The sequence below is a fragment of the Pituophis catenifer genome, unplaced genomic scaffold, assembly GCF_029215685.1.
Source record: "Pituophis catenifer annectens isolate HBS135680 unplaced genomic scaffold, rPitCat1.0.hap2 SCAF_1, whole genome shotgun sequence".
NCBI lineage: Eukaryota > Metazoa > Chordata > Lepidosauria > Squamata > Colubridae > Pituophis > Pituophis catenifer.
In genome coordinates, this window is record NW_027256881.1 from 18,801,767 (window position 1) to 18,818,250 (window position 16,484).

General features: G+C 37.2%; 1 protein-coding gene across 1 annotated transcript in view; it reads right to left on the bottom strand.

The window, feature by feature from the left end:
• Nucleotides 1-467: 467 nt before the first annotated feature.
• RABGEF1 (RAB guanine nucleotide exchange factor 1) overlaps nucleotides 468-16,484 on the bottom strand; it is a 56,986-nt gene continuing 40,969 nt past the window's right edge. The window contains exons 11-16 of the mRNA XM_070931968.1: nucleotides 14,408-14,574; nucleotides 9,312-9,393; nucleotides 8,316-8,448; nucleotides 5,775-5,866; nucleotides 3,735-3,991; nucleotides 468-2,434 (exon numbers count right to left, since the gene is read on the bottom strand). Of these exons, the coding sequence (XP_070788069.1) occupies nucleotides 2,036-2,434; nucleotides 3,735-3,991; nucleotides 5,775-5,866; nucleotides 8,316-8,448; nucleotides 9,312-9,393; nucleotides 14,408-14,574 (1,130 nt within the window). The 3' untranslated portion in view covers nucleotides 468-2,035. The remainder of the gene's footprint in view (nucleotides 2,435-3,734; nucleotides 3,992-5,774; nucleotides 5,867-8,315; nucleotides 8,449-9,311; nucleotides 9,394-14,407; nucleotides 14,575-16,484) is intronic.

A 16,484-nucleotide genomic window follows, 5' to 3' on the forward strand; every position in this document is an offset into this window, starting at 1 on the left:
GGTTTGGAATGGAACACTTTGGAATCCCATGTTTCCCAGAAGTACAAAACAAGACTCAAAGAATTGAGAAGACCTTAAGAAAAAGAGTTGATATTTTAAAAGTGTTCTAATATTAAAAACAGATAACATTGCAAAGAAGGGTTTTTTTTTTCTTTCCCTTGAATTATGAAGTTTGTTTGAGACTTAGTGATAATCAGGATATCCAAGATGTTGAATGCACACACAAGTCCCAGATATTTAGGATAACTTTAGCAAATTGGGAGGGGGGGGGGAAACGGGACTGCATTTAAACTATATCCTTCAGGGAAATGCTTAATATAGTTTCACATAACTCAACCTGGCCTTTCAAAGAATCCCAGCTCTGCCAAGTTAAAGTGGATCTTTACCTTAATTTGTAAAGTTAAAAGTTAAAAAAGCATCACCCATCAACAAATTCAGCATTCCCTAACTTGGTGCCCCCCCCCCCCCCCCCCAATCTCCTGGACTACAGTCTATCATTCCAACATGTGTATCTTGCTCAGGAAAAAAACTACTATAGTCTTAACATGCTGGGGAAGGCTAACTAGTTCATCCAGTTTGGCAAATTCTTGCATCCACACAGCCATGCTAGATCTTTGGCCAAAGAGAGAAGATTCTGACTGGCTGGATCATCACAATACTAAGAATACTGAAAAGGTTGGAGGGGAAGAAAAGGCAGCCATTCACAGTGATATGTTGATGAGTTAGGGAAGGGAGAGAGGGACTGTGGAGATATCACCAATGGGCTTCATCTTCAGCACAGCACTGAAAGAGTTGGGAAAGCAATGGGTCCCTCTTGAAGGAGACAGCTATTCCAGCCATCATAGCAATCAAGACAAATCCTGGAAGCTGTACGTCAGCAATATAATAATACAGATTCCTAGTTTGTTCAAATTCATATAAAAAAATGTATGTAGTCCACAAAATTGCATAAGCCAGCTTACTGCCTTTAGGATTGTCCATATTTCTGTTTTCTGAATGGTCATATTTCTGACCATTTATAATTCCATGGATGAATCCATTTAAAAAATGTGATTCAGGAAAGCAATCATAAACTTTCTTTTGTATACCTCATTCTTTTGATTTTTTTTTCCAGCACAAGACAGTCTCATGCCGTACTAATCATTTCTTGGAAGGCTATGCACAAGTACTACGAAGCAAATGATTTTTTAAAAAACACTAAAGCACTTTGACAGCCAGAATCATCTTGTATCATGTGATCTTTACAGCAAATCAAACTGGCTCCAGCACTTCATACATACACCCACAGGTACCATCCAATTCTGCTCTAATCTCTTTCAAGGTCTAACAGTGCAATTGCTAGAGACCAGCACCGCAAAAAAGGCGCTATTCCAGGCTGAAAATTCAGATAAGAAATTATAAATATTAGGAAATGATTTTAGTCATGTTAGAACTGTGTCCAAATATGTTATTTACTACAATGTAGTGTTTCCTTGATGTATCCTATTCTAGATCAAAACTATAAACCAAAAACGAGCGAAGGAATTAAAAAACCCAGTTTCCATTCTTTGCTAAATGTCATGCTATTAAGACATTGCTCAACGTTCAAACCTATTTACAATCTTAAATATTTACTTTACAACACATCTGTTTCTGAAAACAAAGTTTAAGAACCTTTACACTTCTTTCTCAAACTCAGCATTCTTGGCAAAGTGTGATAAGCAACTCTGTTTAGGGAGTGAAGATAGCACAACCAACCACCAGTTGATTTTAAAACTTGTGCATGCTTCGAAGAAAACAATCCCCAAAGCATTCCTTAAAAATCATATTGAATTTCTGTAAAAAGGAAAGATAAATTCATTTCAGGAACACATAAAAATTCAGCCCTCATAGTAACCAACTCTGACTAAAATAAATATCTTGGAACACATCTACCAACAAAAAGTACCTTTAAAATGTGCCAATTTTAAATTTGTTTCATTTTTCTCCCCCCCTTAGCCCATCTGCCAAGCAGGAAAAAACAGAAGGAAGGAATATCTGAGTCCTGAAGCCATTCTCATCCAGCGTAAACCTGAGGTTGCAGTGGAGGGGGCAGTTTGTCATTTTCAACATTTTCAGAGTCAATGGCTGCCAAGGCTGGGTTTGGGGCTTTAATCTCCAAAGGGTACTTCTCCACAATCTCCTGGACTTCCTTGGTGATCCCGTCAGTCCAATCAATAAGGTCCCTCTCGAGCTTTTTGGCCTCACTGACAATCCTCTCCTGCCTCTCGTTCAGTTGTGAGAGGAGGCCAAGGTTCCTGTACATTTGGCGCATCCCCACACATACGTTGGCTGGCCAGTTCTCGGGTTCTTGCTTCTTTGGAGAGGTCTGCCCAGACATATAGCGGTCAAAGTCTTCCTGGCTCAGGTTTAAGGACTGAGCATCCAACTTCTCTATGAAGGCAACAGCACAACACTGCAAAAGCAAGAGCATCGGTTCTTTCAGGTTGCATACAGTTAACACATCGACTCCATTCATAAGCAAACTATTTGATGTGACTCTTAAAATATGTTGTAAACCTTGATAATGAAACCTTTTGCAAAAGTTTATATTACTGCTTAATAACAACAATACCAATAATAATAAATAAAGTAAGATGACTAAAAATTGCTCAATTTTTAAATATAATTAATAAATATAAATATTTATAAATATAATAAATAAATAAATAAAGAACAAATAAATTTGTTTGATCAGGAGGCCTACAATCTTCATTAGAAATTTGGCTATGCATTCCCTTTCTGAAGTATATGTTACAGTACACACTACAGTTTGTATGTTCTGATACACGCAAACTTTTATTCATCTTGCAACTCGTGTGTGTGTGATAAGAGTGAGCGAAAGAGTGAGTAATGAGTATGCCTTGCTTAGACCATCATCCGCTATGGAGCAATATCGTAAACTACCCAGAGTCCATGACAATTGAAGTAATAGATAAACAAATAAATATAGAAAATGCACTGTTATTTTTTAATGCTTTCATGTCTTCACCTCCTCAAATATATACCAAACTTCCTACTAAAGCTAGGTCTGGATTAACAAAACACAAAACTTGCTCAAAGAAACTATATTTGGGTTAATATAATGACCTGGTTAAAAACATGTTAATGTCTTGGCTGGGTTCCCATCACACAATGAATAGCTAAGTACACAACTTCACTGTAGCTCATTGTACAAACCCAATAAAAGTTTTCCTAGTTTTAATTTTAGTTCTGTGCAACAATTCAGTCATACTTGGCTTCCCATTCCTATTTGGCAAACATGGCAAGAACATTGGAATAGTTATTATTGCAGACCTTTTTTTTAAAAAAAAAAGTACATGTAGATTTTGTTTCTGGTATTTCAACAGCAAGAGCTAGAAAGTTGGTATTTTTCAATATATTTAATATATTAATTATCTGGATGTTAGATTTCCTTGATGTATGTACATCATATAGTTTCTCCATAGTGCCTCATGACTGTACGTTCAAGATCCAGAAAACATGCCAAGCACATGCTTGCTGATGTAACAATGAAGGCCACAAATAAGAACACCAAACCAGATGAGCCAAAAATTGTTAGGCGGCCAATAAATTTAAATAAATAATGATGATGATCATGATAAGTTCAGCTTCTCTTCCATTAAGAGAAAACAAGAAAAATAGGTTCGGCATCTGGCAATATATAGTTCTTCAAATTCCCCTAAAAAAAGAGAGTCACGATTAGATACACTTACCAGGTTCGTAAAGTAATAGCCATCCTCCCCGGTCATCAGCCTGCTTGGATTGCAGAACCGAGTAATGTACTGAATGTTGGACTGCAGACGGGGTGGGTTGCCCTTCAGGACAATATAGATGAGAGTGGGCAAAAAGTCATCAGCTGAAGCTGGCTCAGCCTTTGTGGTCCTGATGGCATTAAAGATGTGCTTGCTGCAGCTAGTGATGCAGGCCAACTTGTCCCGGGGGACACGCTTCGAGTCCATTTCAATTATGTCTGCAAGAGGAAAACAATCCCAAGAATCAAAGAGGGCTGCATTCATTGGCAGGGCTCTTTCCACTTTAGTTGTCTCACCCTCCATAGTTAAAAGTGTTTATCAAATCTTGCATGGTATCTTTCTTTTAAAGGCTAGAAATCAGGAGACTGTGAGTTCTAGTCTCCCCTTAGGCATCAAAACTGGCTAGGTGACTTTGGATCAGTCACTCTCTTTCAGCCCATAACATTAAGTTTGGGTGACAAGCTAATTGGTCGACTCCTGCCGCAGCCAATGGATCAACATGCAGCTGATCTGAAAAAAAAAAAAAGGATCTTGCACTTGTGAGAAAATTCTAGGAAAGGAGGAGAAGAAAAAAAGCCTTATCAGTTAGCAGCCCTGCTGTACAAGAAGAAGAATGCAAGTTTTAATATTAACCAATCCACTGATAAGCCAAATTATCCAAAAATGATTTAGGCAATTTTAAATAGTTAGCTACTTAAAAGAATGACAAGTACCAGTGCTATTCTTCAAAGAGGCTTTTCTCTTACGAAGTAAGAGGAAAAGGAATGCCTTGAAAATGCTGCTGGCTGCAATATTATCATTTGTCCTTAAAATATATGTTTCTGTCCTAAAACTGTTTTATAGCATATATAAGACTCTGCAGGGGGTTCAGATGATTGACAGCTAAAAGGTACAGTTACAATCAACCAGGTTATTTATTTATGACAGTTTTGAAAAATGAACCCTCAGTTACTGTATTCAGCCTTCCATATGCAGGCAATATAAAATATTAATAATGATTTTTACGACACCAGAGTAGCACAACTAAACATCTAAGTTCAGAGAGCTGCTGAATGACAGTTTTCCAGTTGGTGAGACAAGATTAAGAATTGTTGTGAGTTATAGATAAGCCATATCTGAATGGCCATCAATTCATAATCTCAATTCTAGAATAAGATCTTTTCAAGTCTCAAGCCAGAACTGGAAGGGACAGAAGGCTCAATGACCCAGATTTTTGGCCTTGGGGAAATAAATTGCTATGAAAACATGTAATGGCACAGAGTAGGCACACCATCAAAAGGAACTTATCCTACAATGAGTTTTAAAGAATTCCAGGCAGTTATTCCAGTAATGAAATGAAAGATATGTAAGCAAGGAAGAGGAGAGGACAGGAAGAATTCCTTAGAAATTAGGGACACCAACTAACTAAGTCTATACAAACTGAATGGATCAAAGTATTCTTCTAAATAGTTAAGTAGCCAGTGTGAAAAATGTCCACTTCTTTAATCATTAAATTCCCCTTTAAAAGTCTTTCCTAGGTGGGGAGTATGGAGAGAGAATGAAGCAGGTAGCATTTTCATGTCATTCTGGTTCTACAGCTGTTGGATGTAGCAAACATTACCCTTGAAATATTATTCTTACATGTTTTCATACTAGCATGTATAATGCTAAACAGAAGAGCTAACAAACTGTAATATAGATTTAGATTTTTATGTATGAATCAGCCACATGAGAAATGTATTATCCCATTATAGAGATAGAGATAGCTATAGATGATAGATAGATAGATAGATAGATAGATAGATAGATAGATAGATAGATAGATATTTGAGAAATCACTCCTGAACAAGATTTTCACAAGAAAAGGAATGTAGGCACCCATGGGCTAAACTCACATTCTTCTTACTTAGCCTTCTGATATGAGACAAGTTTGCTCCTGGGATTGAACTGATTATTTTTACTGTGGTGAAGACATTTGAGATCAATAAATACTCTCTCTCCAACCAACAGTCCTTTACATACCTGTGATAGCTTTCACAACTACATCTGAGACTTCAGGGATTTCTTCATTGACAGGAACACAAAGCATTTGTGGAGTAACCCAGTGCAAAGCTCTGCCGGTTGATTTGAAAGCAAGGGGGGGGGGAGAAACACTATTAAGATCTTTAAAATAGTTTAACCTGTCAAGACTAAAATAACAAAACTCTGTGCCTCAAAAATTGCATTCTGGAAAACAAAAGCAGAGAGCAAATATTTAGTTACTTAAATAATCTGCTTTTATTTCTTTATTTAATTTCTTACTGCGTACATCCTAAACCACCTGGCTCAAATCACCCAGGGTTTTTAAGAGACCAATATCAACGTCATGGGAAATCCATTCTTAGGCATGATTTTAAATACTTTTGGATGCATCCAAAACCAGTCATTTTGAAACATAATAGCAGATTTGCTTTAAGTCATCTATAGATTATGACTGGAAAAATAAACTCTGGTTTTATATATTTTGACTGACAAAACTGGAAAATCTGCAATTTGTCCTATATCCATCTGATTCAGAAGAGAGTGTTAATCCTCAATTTACAACCAGTCATTAGTGACTGTACAAAGTTACAACGGCACTGAAAAAAGTGACTTACGACTGGTCAATGGAGGAAGCTTATCTGATTACCAGATTAGTTTATCAACCTACATGATTCACTTAACAACTGCAGTGATTCGTTTAACAACCACAGCAAAGAAGGATATAAAATTGGGCACAATTCAATTAACAGCCACCCTGCTTAGTAATGGAAATTCTGGTCCCGGGTGTGGTCATAAACCACGGACTATCTATAGTTAGGGGGGAAAAAATCACTTCAGTGCCAACTGTATTGGCCTTTATGAAGCCTACAACATAAACGTTAACTTTTGTGTAAAGCTTTCCTCAATCTGCTCCCATTCATCTATTCACTCTATATTAGGGAGCTCTCTTGTAATCTCCAGTGATACGTTCTTATAGGCAAAAAGGTTTTATGAATAGAAAACCTAATTACAATCACATACATTATTTTTCTTAATGTGTAACAATGCATAAAATTATAAGATTTTGTTCTTGCTCTATGCCCTTCAGATGGAATAACCGCAAAATATATATGCATATACTTTGTGTATGTAAAAGTCCAAAAGCATTCAATCCTTAAAGAGGAACCATCTGTTGCCAAAGAGCTTTCTATATGTCCTAGGCCCATGATGACGAACCTATGGCATGCCTGCCCAAAGTGGCACGTGAAGCCATGTCACCTGGCACGTGAGACCTCACGTTGCCTGTTTGTCTTCTAGGTTTCTGGCACACATGCACACCCAACAATCAGCTGTGCTTCGCACGTGCAGCAGTGCCGAAAACCAGTGTGCTCATGTGCACCGGCCAGCTGATTGTCAGGTGCGCATGCGTACCAGAACCCGGAAGTTCGGCTTTTCCGGAGCGCAATCCATTCATGTGCACAGCAGTGCCAAAAACCGGCCTGCGCATGCGTGCCGGTCAGCTAATCGTCGGGTGCGCATGCGCACTAGAACCCGGAAGTTTGGCTTTACAGGAGTGTGGCCCTGATGAGCGTGCACGCACATTTCTGCGTGCCCTTTTCAGCATTCGGTGCCAAAAAGGTTCGCCATCACTGTCCTAGGCACTTGGTCGGTTTGGGACCAATCTATTGGGTAGAGCGGTCAGAAATTGAAAAAGATTACATTTGATAAATCAGAATACTGATTTATCAGTATCAGAATACTGATTTATATATAATCTCTAAGTCTGTATTATTCTCCTATTTTCCTCTCTAGAAATTAATTCCCTAAGCTCTGCAATGTTTTTGAAATTACTGAAGAAAAATGTCTGGATGACTTGACTTTTTGATATTCACAGGGAAATAAATTTATTAGCTGATATTTGTCTAGGTAGGTAGTCATGAAACACGAACTCTTTACATATTTTTCAAGAATGCAACAAAAGAAAGCAATACAAAACATTATAAGAAGAGCTTTCAAGACAATATATTTCAAACTGATTAATGCCCCAAGGTTCTTCACATATTGCTCTTTTAGAGAAAAGAAATCAGTATGACGTTCAATTGGACTCACTGCTCCCTTTGAGAAATCTAAATTATATTGGACCTTTAAATCCTTCACAAGGATACAAACATTTGCTGTTTTTCGCTGTTGTTTATATGATGTATATATTTAACTTTATTGCACAAAACCTCAAACTGCTATTACTGCTGTAAAAGTTTTTTTCTTTATTTGAGCATAAATTTGGTTATTTCAATAAAATAATTAAGGATTGGCATGGCCTTTCTCTGAGGAGGACAATGAATTGAAATGTATTTATACAGCATAGATAAGACAGCCTAAAAACAGTAAGAATAATAATTCCCTGTTGGCAATAGTGCAGCTTTTAAAAGTTCAACCACTTCAAAGAGAAACCTGAGAAAGGTAAGAGAAAAGCTGCTACAGCCCGAGTCACCCAGGTACAAGTAGGTAACAAATAGTAATGGATTCTGCGTCTAAAAGAGAGATATAGTCCTAAAGTCAAACCTGATTCTTCTCTGGACAGCCAGATCTTTCTTCTCATCCTCTGTGGTTTCCGGGCAGAAAACATATTTATACAAGCGGGTCATTATGTATTTCTCCACTTGATCCATCACTTTTTCCACTTTTTCTGGAGGCACTGCAAAAGACGCAAAGATAAACAAATTTATCTGCCTGTTTCCCAGCAATTTGCCTCCCTGCAGCAAACAGCAAAAAAGCAGCCTGGTCAACTTCAGCACAGACTGATTTAGCACGAGCAGCTGATAGGTGGTTGGATCTGCCTTCCAGAATACCGCATATCAGCTGTTCCAGGCTGTGGGGATCGGCGCCCATCGCCACCTATCACCGCATCCGTGTTCCCCATTTTCGGCCTCCACGCGTCCCGTTTCAGCCTCCGCATGCCCCATTTTCGGCCTCCGTGCACCCCATTTTCAGCCTCTGTGTGTCCCATTTTCAGCCTCTGTGTGTTCCATTTTCAGCCCGTTCCAGGCAGGCCAAAAATGGGGCACAGAGAGGCCAAAAACTGGATCTGCCAAGGCTGAAAATGGGGTGTGCAGAGGCGGTGGCAAGAAACAACTGTGGCAAGAAAGGTTGTAAATGGGGTAATACCCACTTGGCAACTGTCTTGCTTAGCAAATGGAGATTTTGGGGTTCAATTGTGGTCATAAATAAGTCGAGGACTATCTTTATCTGTTCAACCCCCTTTTAATAAAAATGCAATTTAAATTCTAAACTTGGGGATTCTGGGAAGGCTGGGTACAGGACTTTTGATCCCTCTGGACTAGCCTTCATCCACATACTGCATTGGTGAAGGATTTCTTCTTTGTAAGATAGGGATTAAAATGTATTTCCCAGCATCATCATTGAGGCAAAGGTCCCCCTCCCCAAGTCCACTCCAAGCACAGACATGAAGAAGCACATCTAAAATTGTATCCATAACGGTTATTACCCTTCTCTCTTCCAAGTTCCATAAATAAAATGGGAAAATATTAAGAACAATACCTTTCCAGCGAGTCTGTAGTTTATCTGCCACATTCTGATAGAGGCTCTGAGCATATTCAGACTGTTCCTCAACACTCAACTCCTACAAAGAGAAATCAGTCATGTGTGTGAGAATGGGCAATGCCCCAAATTTGAGATTTCATAAAATCCAAGTATTTATTACTCTGTTCATTGTCTATATGGAGGCCAGATTAAATCCAAGGTGGTAGGACCTGTTGCTCTTCCTTTTTCACTCTATAGCTGTCCTTTAGTTCAAATGAGGTCCCAATCTTACAAATAACACACTGAACTCTTCACAGAACCAGACAGCAAAAGGCAGACACTAGAGGTTGCATATCTTTTTCCAGATCCTTTATTTTCAGGCCAACCAGTAACTTTAGTAAGACTCTCAGAGAAGATGCGAAGTTTCACAGAGAGGATGAAAAACATTTAATATCCAGAAAGAAGGGGAGGTTATGTCAAGGGCAATCAGTGCTGGGAAATATCAGAAAAAAATTGATACAAGCATTTCTCCATAAAAATGGCACACAAGAAAATCTAACCTCCAATAACCCTCCCTCCTTCCCTTTTCTATTTATAGTATTTTTCGGAGTATCAGACGCACCTTAGTTTTTGGGGAGGAAAATAGGAAATAAAAATTCTGCCTACCAGGTATTCATCTGGCTAGCGTCCTTAGCCTGGTCAGCTTCAGCACATTAGTTCGCTCCATGGTTTTGAGGTTGGAGCTGGTTGGGACTAAAAAACAGCTTCTAAAGCACAGCTGATCATCAGAGGGAGCAGCAATTAGAAAAGCAGGCAAAGCACAGAAGATCGCTTTGCTTGCGTTGGGGCTGAAAAACAGCTTCAACAGCACAGCTGATCGTCAGAGGGAGCTCCAGTGACTAAAGCAGGCAAACATGGAAGGGGTAAGAGAAGGCAGCAGCTGTTTCGGTTAGCAATTTTGGGCACCGTGCATTGCATTTTCAGCCTCCAAATGTGTCACATTTTCGGGTGGTGATGTACTTTGGTGAGCCCCAAAGGGCTCTCAAACGGAGCGCTTGGAAGCTGAAAACACAATGCGCAGAGTCCAAAAACACAAGCCATTGTCGGTGGCAATCTCTGCAGCCAGGAAGTGGACGCGCGGAGGCCAAAGGGTGGGAGCCAGAGGGTGGGCGGGGTTACATTTGGAGTATAAGATGCACCGAAATTTTCAGCCTCTTTTATGAGGGGAAAAAGTGTGTCTTATACTCTGAAAAATACAGTACATGCTGCCCATCTCACTATTAAGCATATCTGGGCAGCTTACAACTTTGAATTGTAAAATTTATTTAAAGAAAATAGCAAAAGTCTCCTCTCCACCCTACCAAATTTTAAAATACCATAGTGTGCTGCTCCATGTCAGCAATTTCTAAGCTATTGATCATAAGAAAAATGTATATAAGCTTACTCGTTTCATAAGTATAGCAAACACACTATCATATTTCTCGGAAGGGAAGATGACTCTATACATACTAGTAGATTAGAAAACACTTTGCCCTTTGCATTTCTGTGCTATAAACAAATCTAATATGACTATCCTATTTAAAAAGTATATTACAGGTAGCACTCAATTTATGACCATAACAGAGCCCAGAATTGCCATTGTAAGTCATGATGGTTTTAAGTTGAGCCACCCACAGGTTCAACCCAATTTTCTGCAGCAGTCATAAAGCAAATGTAACAGAAGACCGGAAGCGTTGCAGTGAGACAGACGGGGAATAGCGGGCTCTGATGAGCCTTGTGAAATCCCGGGCTCTGATGAGCCTTGTGAAATCCCAGGCTGACAAGCCACTGCCGAGGGGTCTTGGGACCAGATCTGTCCTGTGGGGATGGAGAAGGAGGAGAGGCACCTCAGATGACCAGGAGGAACAGGCAAGTTCCTTGGAGGTCGGAGGAAATTCTTTGACTCGGCGGTGGGGGCAGGGGCCATTGCGGCCATTATAAAGCTGGGGCAACTGGACCAAGTTTTGAGCAGGAGCAGTGATTTGAACAGAATACTGATGCCAGGTGAGTGATTGCCAGCTCATAGGCAAAAAAGAAATTACTTTTAAAATTGTTAAAAGGTACCCCAGTGGAATAACAGCAGCTAATGGGCATAGGGGAAATGAAGGAAGAAGCATAAAGCGGAAGTTAAAAGTGGCAAAGCCTGAAACGAAACTTGTTTTTTGGACTAAAATATGTGGAGATAATTAACAAAATTAAAAAGGAAAAAAAAAACCCACAATAGGTGTGAAGAGGATTGGAAAGAGTTTAAAAAGATTTTTGTTGACTGCTGAAGAAAGGACAAAGGGAAAAAAAATTAAAGCCCTGTAACAGAAGATTTCTTTAAAAAAAAACTGGATTCAGAATTTGGATTTGGATCTTAAATTGACTTGGGGAAATATAAAATTAAGAAGAAAAAGATAAAAATTGGTAAAATTGGTAACATGGATTTTAAACAAAATGGATACTTCCTTAGGCTGTTGATTGGAATTGTGGATTGGAGAGAGACATCTACAGGTGAAAAAAGAACATTACAACATTGAACTTTTATTTGGGGGGAAAAACCTTTTAAAGCAGTGTTTCTCAACCTTGGAAGTTTGAAAATGGGTGGACTTCAACTCCCAGAATCCCACAGGCTGGGGGATTCTGGGAGTTGAAGTCCACCCATCTTCAAGCTTCCAAGGTTGAGAAACACTGCTTTAAAGTGATAAGAGCAGTGGGAACTTTTAAGGAGGATGTGTTTGTCTGCAAGCTGTTCGACCTTCACAATCAAAGAAAGTGGATTAACAAAATTTAAAATTGGAATAACAACAACCCAGAAATAATAAAATGGCGCAGGAATTAATTGAAATTATTAAAAGGATGCGTATATCACTGAAAATAGAACTAAATGAAATAATTATAATGTTGCATGGAAACCCTAAACCTGATGAACCAGAAATTACGTTAGAATACACTCAAGTGGATAAAGAAACTACGAATGAGAAGCAAGAAAGTGATACTGAAGACAAAGACAAAGATAAAGATATTGATTATGAAAAATTAAATGATTACGTGGGAAGCAATAATGAAAAGGAGAGGAGAAAAGAGATAAACTTAGCAATAAAGGTGAACTTTAAAGATTACATTGGGATAATTGAAAAAAATAGAGAGGGTGGAAAGAGACAAAGAGAAAAAAAAGGGAATAGAAAAAATATAAAAAACTTAAATGATTACACTTGGATTAACAGTGGGGAAATAAGAAAGAGAAAAAGGCGATGGAGAGTAATTGAAAATACAGGGCAAGATAGAAGAGTTCAGGATTTTAAAATGGAGAAAAAAAGGGGGGGAGAAAGAAAAAAATAAAAAAAAATGGGAGAAAGGGAGAAAGAAATAATTGATGGAAAGGGAAAAGAGAAATATGCTGTATACTTTTAGAATTTAAAATGAATTGAAGTAAGATTTATAGATATAAATGAACTTTAGAAAACTCAATAGCTGAGATTGTAAGATTTGGAATGTTTTTAATTGTAATAATGAACTAACTAAAATATTTGAAATTATGTACAAAGCAATGGATAATTATTTTGAATTATAAATGAATTGAAATAAGATTTATAAATATAAATAAGTTCAACATATGAGATTGGAATATTTGGAATATTTTTAATTGTAACTATGGAATGTAATATTTGAAATATTTTTAATTGTAACTTTGGAATTTAACTAAAAAATTGGAAATTATATTGTATTATGAAAAAGCAATCGAATTTTTTTAAAAAAATGAGAATTGAGAGATAGAATTATAAATGAATTGAAGTAAGATTTATGATAATGTATTGAGCAAAGTAATTTGATTTAAGATGAATGATTGTAATATTATATATATGAGTGACTTTTAGTAAGATATTGGATTGTAATATTTGGATTAGTTGACAAAGAAAAATATTTGCGATTGAAATAAGGGAATTTAGGGAAATACTGGAAATTATATTATGTTGTGAAAAGGATTAAAGGGGAAATATTTGAATAGGATGGTTTAGAGTTAAGATTAATTATTGGAAAAATGACTGATTTCAAATTTAAGGGTTTTAATTTGGAGAAAGTAAGGGAAAAAATTAAATTTGATTAAGATTAGAGATTAGGGTGAATGGTAATATTGGCTATTAGAAGAAATGAGGAAAAGAAAAGAAAAACTAGAGAGAAAGATTATTATGGCAAAAAGTGAAATATATAAATTCTGTTGGAGATAACTAAAATTTGTATAAATTTATGGCTCGGCCAATACTCTGTTCAGAAAAAATGCATTGTTTGTTTGTTTGTTTGTCTGTGTAAAAAATAAAAAAACTTGTTTAAAAAAAATAAAGCAAATGTAACAGTCGTTAAGTGAGTCCATTCATTCCTATGGGTATTTTTTGCTAGAAATAGCAATCGAAATAGCACTTAGACTTATATACCACTTCATGGTGCTTTGTAGCCCTCTCTGAGCAGTTTACAGAGCCAGCATATTGCCCACAACAATCTGAGTCCTCATTTTACTGACCTCAGAAGGATGGAAGGCTGAGTCAACCTTGAGCTGATCAGGATTGAACTGCAATACTGCGTTCTAACTACTGCACCACCACGGCTTTGTCCTAAAGTCTAGAAACTAGCAAAAATAATTGTAAATCATGATCACATGACTGCAGAATGCTGCAACCAGCCCTAAAAATAAACCCGTTCTGTGACTGCAGGGCGACGTCTTTGCCAACATTGGACCTCCAGAATTGGATCATAAGTAATTGGTGGGGGGGATTCATCATAACTTTAAACAGTTGCTAAGCAACTAATCATTAATCAAGGACTATCTACATTTGGGCAAAAACCTCCCCGTAATCTCCTTTCACATAAAAGCAATACACTTTTCTCCTTTAAATATCATGTTTATGGCTTGCTTTCCAACAAGCAGGTCATATCTGAAGATCATTCGATCCCTTCTAATGTTTTTTGCTACCTTCACCATGAAGGGTGCTTGATCCTCTACTTGTATTCCACTTCCAGAATTTCAGCCCTGCAGAGAAAACCCCAAACGGGTCACCGAGGCCAGCAAACACCCTCACTCTGCAAGAATGGCTCACCCGTTTGCGATGCATCGTGTCCAGGAACAGTTTGCACTGCTTGTAGATCTCCTGGCCAGCCTTATTGTAGGTCTTAAGAAATTCAATGAAGTCCTTGGACACTCTATCGGTTTCGATGCTGACCTGCCTACTGATAGAAGGACTAGGCGCTTTGGCTTCTGGAACTTCTACAAAAAAGAGGGAATAGAACACTGTTACAAATAAAAATTACTCAACTTTCTTGGTCAGAGATGTATTATGAGCGACAGAGGAAAAGAAGAAGCTATTCATTGTTGGGGGGGAGGGGGAAACACTCCACACACAAAACCTTGAAGGTTTATTTTCTACTACTTGTAAGCTAAACTAGAATTGCAGCCAATAAGCGTTTCTCAGATGGAAATTACAACCTCAGATGTCTGCTGCATGACAGACACAATTTATCAAGAGTCAATTTTCCCCAGCTATCAAATGTTTAATCAGACCTTGTGCCCGTGTCCTACTTTTTAGAAAAGTGGCTGGTTAAAGCAATTAACTAACACATACTACTTATCAAACCCTTTCTAAGAGGCAATATATGTAAGCTGCAGTCTTCACATGGATCACTGTGACAAATCTTGTAAAGTGTTTACAGAAATAAGGTAAGGGAGTCCATTAATCTACTATCACTTGTAGCATTTTCTGGAAACACTGCTTCTTATCTTTGCTCAAGCTGCCATAACTTTAAAAGCTACAGCTATAGGATATGTTTTAGCACTCTAGCTTCTCCTTCAAATATTTTTCACCTTGGAGTTAATAGCAGCAAGGAAAATATAATTACATATGTAGATATGGTTCACTCAGATTCTACGAATAAACTAAAAACACAGCAAGTACTACTTAGCAAAAACTGAAATCCACCATTGTTGATGTATTTACAAATAGTCAGGTGATACAATTAGATCTCAAGAAGGAAGGAGGGGCATTAAGAAAGAAATGTTTCTTAAATGAAACATTGAAATGTTAATACAAACCCAACGCCACCTATGAAGGCATTTTATAGTATGTAAACTCTACTAAAATATGATACTGAGACATAACAAGCAAAAAATGGATGCAAATCTTTAAAGGAATAGCAACAAATAAATAGCATAACAAACAAAAACATGGATGCAAAATTTTAAAGAAATAATTAGAGCACAACAATGGGAAGAATCATGGACCTTATCTATAAAACCCATACCAAATTATAACCCAAAGGAAGATTGGTATATAATTATTTTACAAGTGGTATACAACTCCATCAGTAATATCTAAGATAGACAGATCATCCTGTAATAAATGTTGGAAACGTCATGAAACAGAAGGATTGTTTCAGTGATGTTGGAGTGCCTTAATTCTAGTAATTTTAAAAAATTTATTTTGCTTTCTATAATACTCTGTGACATTGTTCACCATAAATTTAAAGTATATTTCTTTTATCCTTTACCGCAATATTTCATTAATATACAAATAACATTTCTGTTTAAACTTTTTCATTGCCTATTTCTGTCGAGCTGGAATCAATTATATCTTTCACCACAAAAATAGCATTTCAGATAGTACAAATTCACATGATACGATTATTTCCTGTGATTCATTAATGGCACTAATAGAGTACTGTAGTGCAAAATAGCAGGTGTATAAAAAGGAAGAAGTCAGAAACCTAATAGGTTTTTAAAAATTATTTTCTGTTTTGTCTTTTTCTACTTTTTGCTATTTTAATTCTCCCTATTTAATTCGTCCTAAATTTGCTCTGTACATCTATTTTCACTTTCATTAACATGACACACACACATTAAATAACAATACAATGGAGATTTTAATATTAAATAATCAGCTTAAGACAAAAACCTTTATAACAAATCCTTTCATGCACATCACAGCTTTTTTCAATGTTATACTCAACTTTGAACGAAAAAGCAAATAATTGAACAATAGTTAAATCCAACAATTTCATCGTTAGCTGCTCCCTTAAAAGCTCTTTATAAGGGAGATAATTACAGTAAGAAAAGTGTAATTACATACGCAGTCAGAGTCCACCCAGATTTTATTTATTTGGACTTGCAGGATCCAATCTAAG